Source organism: Arabidopsis lyrata (assembly GCF_000004255.2).
Source record: "Arabidopsis lyrata subsp. lyrata unplaced genomic scaffold ARALYscaffold_3, whole genome shotgun sequence".
Classification (NCBI taxonomy): Eukaryota; Viridiplantae; Streptophyta; class Magnoliopsida; order Brassicales; family Brassicaceae; genus Arabidopsis; species Arabidopsis lyrata.
The window spans coordinates 13,284,709-13,291,482 of record NW_003302553.1 but is presented as its reverse complement, the minus strand read 5'-3'; the positions used below and the strand labels follow the sequence as shown (position 1 = coordinate 13,291,482).

The following is a 6,774-nucleotide window of genomic DNA, read 5'->3' as shown; positions in this document are numbered from 1 at the left end:
AAAATAACAATTTTCACTATAAAAAATCCGCAAATTTTCTAAAAATTAAGTAAATTTTGTCTTTATATAATAATAGGTTAAAAAAAAAAATTTGCCCTAAGGCTCCCAAATATATTGGGCCGGGGCTGGATGTGGACACCACCTTAGATGGAGAGACAACACTCCTATTATATATATAGATTGGTAGCCCAATTACGAAGCTATGTCTACAAAACAAAATTCAGAGAAAAGATTTCGAGAAGGTATTTAGGTATTTAGGTTATTAGTATGTTAGTATTCAAAGTAAAAAGTAGTTGTATACATATAGTTTGGTATGGTTTTGGTATATAAAAAAAAAAAGAGTTTTGTTCAAATATAACTTTCATTTTGAACTATATTTAAGTTTAAATTAATATATTTCGGTTAGGTTCAAATTCATATTCATTTTTTTGGATGTAAAAATTATACTAATAGTAGATGATTATCCACGTAGTAGGTATTTGTAGTTTGTTGTAGATTATTTTACGTTTTGATATAAATAGATCTATTTATACAATTAGTAATATAATAAATTTTGAAGATGTCTTACATCTCGTAATGGCTAAAAGAATTAAGTTTAGAAAATGATAAGTTCAAATAAAATAAAATAAAAACACTTGCATTGTTGTTCGATTCGAGGTTTCTTGAGAAAGAATCAAAGTCATAGGGTTCTGCTGTGAGTAAACCCGTTCGTAGTTTGTTATGTACCATCTGCAGTTGTTGGTATCTCCTTTCATCTTCCAGTTTTTAGCCAAAATATTGAGTTATATAAAAGAAAGATAGATATAATTTTGAGACTCGCAGTGCCACACTAATTCTTAATGCACAACCAACATGAAGCTATCTGTCTCATCTGGTCTGAAGAAATGATTTTTCTTGCCAAAAGGAATTGGAATACAAAGTTACTTCTCAATAGTAGCATAAGATCTAGTTATGTTTAAGCTTCTTTAATGTCAGCATCTTCAATCTCACCCTCTTCCTCAACTTTGGCATCTTCTTCCTTCTTCATCTTCTTGTTTTCGAGGAATTCGAGTAGACCTTTGAGCGCAATATCAGCGTTCTTACTCGCCATGAGCTGCTGCGCGATTTCAGCCGGAGTTACACTCACATCAATGACAAGTTTCTCGATGGGATCAAACAGGACATGGTCATCAGTTTTAAGGTACATAGCCACAAGCTTCTTCAACACAAATGGAGTGCAATAGTCCATGAGAATGTGAACATCCATTCTTCCCGGCCTCAGCAATGCCGGGTCGAGCTTCTCCTTGTGATTGGTTGTAAAAATTATGATTCTTTCTTCTCCGCAACTCGACCAAAGCCCGTCTACAAAGTTCAATAGACCAGACAAAGATATCTGTCCACAAGAAAGAAGATTCATAAGGTTCAAAAACAGAGAGGTTATTAAAAAAACAGAGGAATTTTGTCAACTTACCCCAAGGTCAGGCTTCTTCTTTTGCTTTTGGAGCTCAACATCTTCTTCATTTTTGGTCTGGCGTCTACGAGATGCATCAGCTCCACAATCAATGTCTTCAATGAGAAGAATTGACCTGTTCTTGGTGGCGGTAAGAATTGTCCGCAACTCACCATCATCTCTAACGCTCTGAATCTGGAGATCATAGATATTGTAGTTCATGTGATTAGCTATTGCAGCCACCATAGAAGATTTTCCGGTACCGGGTGGACCGTATAGAAGATATCCACGTTTCCATGCGCGTCCCACTCTCTTGAAGAAGTCTTTTCCTTTAGAAAAAGCATCAAGATCGTCTATCATGGTGGTCTTAAGTTGCGGCTCAATAGCTAAGGTCTCAAAGCTCGTGTGGTGCTCGAAAATGGCTGCTTGCCATGATGACCCTTCTCGGTTGTAAGTGTAGATGTAGAGATTTTCGCGATGTCTCATTATCTTCTCTGCTGATTTCGCCAAGTATGTGAAGTAATCTTTCATTATCTTGTCACGAAACTCCTTCTTACAAGTCAGATTAAAGTATCTGAAATGAAACATCCACAAAACCAACACGGTAAGAACAAGAAAAGATTAGGATTAATGCCAAGGAGAAGAGAAAAAACCGAGAGTACCGTTTCTCGTAGGGATAAGTTTTTGTCTCAACAGAGTGTAGAGTCCACTCTAGATGAATCCCTTCAAACTCATCAAAAATCTTTGTGTTGATATGGATTCCGAGTTTCGGCTCAGCCGACAGATTCTTGATATCACTTGAACCCACGAGGAGTTCTCGGCTTGAAAGTCCGGCAAGACGCGTTGTTAAGTAAACTTCGGCCGCACGGAAAGTCTGATTATCGCAAAAATCCCATTTTTCCTCTATAACAAACGAAAAACTCGACTGAAAATAAGAAGAGAACAAGTCTACAACTTTCGGAGTGATGTAATCTCGGATTGGCTTAGGCAGTGGCGGAGCCAGAAATTTTGTTTATAGGGGTCATAAAACATTTAAAAAATTAGGCCTGAAAAAAATCTTATTATAAATATATGTATATATATATAATTTTAAACCTAAAATATTTCATATTTCATCTTTCAAATCAAAAATATTCACAGTTTATCTTCTTTAGTTGTATCATCAAAACTTTTTTTTTAGTTGTTTTTTAATCTCTTGATTCATGATCCTTTTACTCTTTTAGGAAAAAAATATTCTAAGAACAATGTTGAAAAGAATGTAGAAATAAAAACAGTATGTCTAAAAAGAAGAAAAAAATCGATATGTTAATAGGTTTTTTTAATAAGAAAAAAATATTATAGATTTTTAGGTAAACCATTAAGATTAAATGACAAAATGAATATGCATGGGGTCAAAGACATGAATATATCACATAACATAGGGGTCATTGTGAATACTTTAACCCAAAACATATAATTATTGTAGAAGATTACCTTATAATTAAAAAAATCTAAAAATGTTATGGGGGTCAACTGACCCCCTTAATTGTACGTTGCCTCCGCCACTGGGCTTAGGCACAATTTCGTTGAGGATGTTACGGAGAATCATCATGATTGCGGATAAAGATGTGTAGAGGGCGAAAACTGTGGATACAGAAGGGACTTGGTTAAAGAGAGAAGCCATAGTGTAAGCGAACAAGGAAGATGATGAAGAGCTCTTTATCAAAAAAAAATATGATGAAGAAATGATAAAGAGCTTCTTTAGGGTTTAGAAAGAGTTTGGACTTTGGAGAGTAGTGAACAAGTGCAAAATTTTACCATTTATTAATCAAGAAAGAAAAAAGTAAGTTTGGATGGAGGAAACATACACAAAATATGGACAAATGGAAATGTGTTTATCTGTGAATATTATATTTGTTTAAAACATTCTATTAAGATATACATAATGAATGCAGATTAAAGATATAAATTAAATGGAGAGTTTTTTTTTTTTTTTTTCTCATTGGAAAGTGTCATATATTGTACTTAAAAAAAATCAAATCAAGTTAAACTAAAATTTAATGATTTAATTAACTCATAAGATTTATATTTACTGTCTTTCACAAATAATTATAATCTACACAAGAATCTAAAATTAAATATTAAAAATATAACACAAAGAAATTATGCAAGCCAAAAATAGAATAAAGATTGGATGAACAAAAACACAGATGTTAAAAATATACATATATATATATATGTTAGATAATCTAATTTTAATTGTGTGTATTAATTTCAATTAGAAACAGACAAATGGAGATCAAGTGATTAAATTTGGAAAAACAAATAGTTAAAAGTTAATAAGAGACATCAAATTTAAAATAACATTTACATTTTTTCTAGATTTGCATTAATGTTGAAGAACTACAAAAAGAAGTAAATTTATTTTCATCCAACACTATAAATCATTTTAGAGTACCATAAAACATTATGCAACCACGATGAAGATGATTGTTTACATGTTTAGTTTGACGTAAATATAAATAGATTGTTAGGACTTTCCTTTTATCTGAAGATGGTATCTCCCAAGCAAACTGAACATGTAATGCAGTGAAGCCCAAGTAGCTTTGAGTTTGAAGGTAGTTATAATCTAGTTAAATTTTTAAAATTGAATTAAATATTGAAACAAATAAAATATTAGAGTAACTAATCTATTCACCTTATTCTAAATCACCAATCTAAATCTTTTCGATGCAAATTTTTTATAATGACTAAACATCTATCAATATGTTATAATTACTGAAATAACTTTAATCAAGAGAAAATAAATTGATCAAAAATTTGCAAAGGTTAATGAAAATATGAGCAAAACATAATATTTTTTTTTAAACCGACAAAAAATCACAGATTCAAAGTTGAGATTCTAAACAAATAGAAACAAACATATATAAGACCATAATTTTGTGTTTTTGGCGGCTCCGATAAGTTACTACATGAAGTTGATAATTAATTTGATGATAAATTACCACATTTAGCTGATAATTCAATATCCTTCTTCCATGACCTATGTTATAAAGGAACCCTTTTGATTCATTATTATTCATCAATTTTCAAGATGTCCTCAATTTCAAATCCTCGTTTTCCTGAATAGAAAAACTAGAGTAACTAATTTATTCACCTTGTTCTAAATCACCAATTTAAAAATTTTCGATTCTATTTTTTTTTGTTCTTTTCTATTTTATAAATCGACCTCATAATCAAGTTATAAGATTCTTCGTTATGATTTCTGTTTGTCATCTAAGAATAGTAGTTTGTATAATTTTACTCCAATTTTAAACAAAAAATTAAATAATTGGCTATTAATCTACTATAGTGATGGTTGATTCATGTTTTTTTTAGATTCGATTAATAAATCTTGAAAATGTTGGTAGAAAATATTTTGTTTATTGGTGTAGTTCTTTTGTCACAAAAAGATGATATTTTTTAACTTTTGGTTTTTTTTTTGTTAATATTCGCCTCTGATCTCCATACATGTCGGCACGGCTTTGGTTGAGGTCGAGGTTGAGCTTTGCATTCTGTATGCTGAACTCAGGGATCCTTGGTCTGATCACCAAGATTGCAAGCGTGGTGAATATGAGAAGAATGACGCCAAAGAAGACAAGCCATGCGAGAAACCAAACCCAAGGCTTCAAAGAAGCGATCTCAAATTTACTATTTGTTTTACGTGAAACGTAGCATTTCACGTTGGAAAAAAAATAACGAAGAGAAAGTCTCTAACAGAGAGAGAGACTTCACTTTACCAATTCGAAATTCTAGGGTTTTATGATGTTTGAAGATTTCACAAGATTCGTTTTTTTCTTGTGTGTCTTAAACATAAAATGCCACACAACCTACATGTTCATTTCCTCTTGCGCTTGTGCGTTTATCCAGAGCAGGCAAGTCGCAAGAAGATACCTATTCTAATTGATGCAGAGAAGAAAAAAGATGGTTTAGATGATCTCTTGCAATTCGCCGACTACGTTGTCTGCTTAACAACTCCCTCAGGCAAGTTATCATTGGGTTTTTATTTTTATTTTAGGGTGTTAGATACCGAGACGTAAATTTAGTTTGCAAATTTTATTTCACATAACATGTTAGTTATTTGCAGTAAAAAGTTATTATTTTTTATTTTAAATTTTGTAGGCCTTTTATTTTATTGAGTGTTTTTTTTTTCCATGCCATGGGTAGGGTTAATATTTTTCTTCACATATCAAATATATTAAAAAGCTTAATTTCATATAGTTCAAGCTCAATAGAATCTAATATTGGGTTGGATATTGAGGTTATTAATATTTTAGTATCCAAAGAAAAAATCAAATTTAAATTTAGATTTTAGTTTTTTTTCCCATTTTTTGGTTAGTTTCAAATTCATAATTGTTTTTTTTTAATATACAAATAATGAACCTCTTTCTATTATACTAACTCTTTTTAGTGAAAAGTACTAGAAGATGCATAATACAGTAGTCCGAAACAGGGTGACTAGTGAGCTCCATTCGTTACCAAGAGTACTCACCGAAACTTGTTCTTCTTCTCCAAAGATGGTCATGGATCTTCTTAGATTTCTTAATGTTGTTTCAAACTTCCACTTTTCATATAAATAATTTATAGATTTGCAGTAATAAATTTAACAGTCATTATAAAATAAAAATAAAATAGAAGATGCATAATAGAAAGTACTTGTAACATATAAAACAACTCACAAATTGTATAAAGCCAATCGACTTAACAATCCGAAAGACCATTTTAAATTCTTTTTGAGCATAACAATTTATTATACGATACATGTTTTCATATGATCTTGTCTCTTTATTTTTTTTTTTTTTAAGGTAAGAAGGACTCAGGGTCTCAAGACATACCATGGCAGTCTCTGGGAGAATATGCCTAATCTCTCAAAAAAAACTGTTCCTAAATATGAGAAAATTACGTGTGATATTTTTAAATTTATTTCCTTCTAAATACGTAACTATGATTGGTATGCGCCATATGTGACTATGATTGTGCTTTTCCTCGATCCATATTATCGGATGAATAATCTTAAACAGTTTTTTTTTTTCATTCCGGATTGGTAATTACTGATAGAAATCAAAGACATCGTGAAAAGTAGGAAATTCTCTTCATAATTCTTTACTTATTTCTACTAGTAATAAGTAAGATTGAAAGATTACTTATTACTAGTAATCGGTGTATCTTTTCGGAATTCTACTAATCGGGTTTTCGTTTGTGTGTGTGTGTTTTTTTTTTTTTTTGTAGTTTTTCGCTCTTAGATTTTTAGTCTTTTCCGCTACTAGTATATCTCTGTATTTCTGTCAAAATTATCGAAAATGGGATACTATAAATATTAACATTAA

General features: G+C 31.0%; 1 protein-coding gene across 1 annotated transcript; it reads right to left on the bottom strand.

The window, feature by feature from the left end:
- Positions 1 to 307: 307 nt before the first annotated feature.
- Positions 308 to 3,364, bottom strand: LOC9321815 (AAA-ATPase At1g43910). The gene is made up of 4 exons (XM_021033039.1): positions 2,961 to 3,364; positions 2,092 to 2,411; positions 1,451 to 2,003; positions 308 to 1,372 (listed from the first exon to the last, which is right to left on the bottom strand). The coding sequence occupies exons 1-4, from the start codon at positions 3,090 to 3,092 to the stop codon at positions 956 to 958; spliced, it is 1,422 nt and encodes a 473-aa protein (XP_020888698.1). The 5' UTR covers positions 3,093 to 3,364; the 3' UTR covers positions 308 to 955.
- Between the last annotated feature and the right edge of the window lie 3,410 nt (positions 3,365 to 6,774).

Excerpts from the sequence above, each read along its gene's own strand:
- LOC9321815 (XM_021033039.1), bottom strand. The coding sequence starts at position 3,092 with ATGGCTTCTCTCTTTAACCAAGTCCCTTCTGTATCCACAGTTTTCGCC. Across the intron at positions 2,412-2,960 it reads AGCCCAGTGGCGGAGGCAAC|CCAATCCGAGATTACATCAC; the intron begins GTACAATTAAGG and ends CCACTGCCTAAG. Across the intron at positions 2,004-2,091 it reads ACTTATCCCTACGAGAAACG|ATACTTTAATCTGACTTGTA; the intron begins GTACTCTCGGTT and ends GTTTCATTTCAG.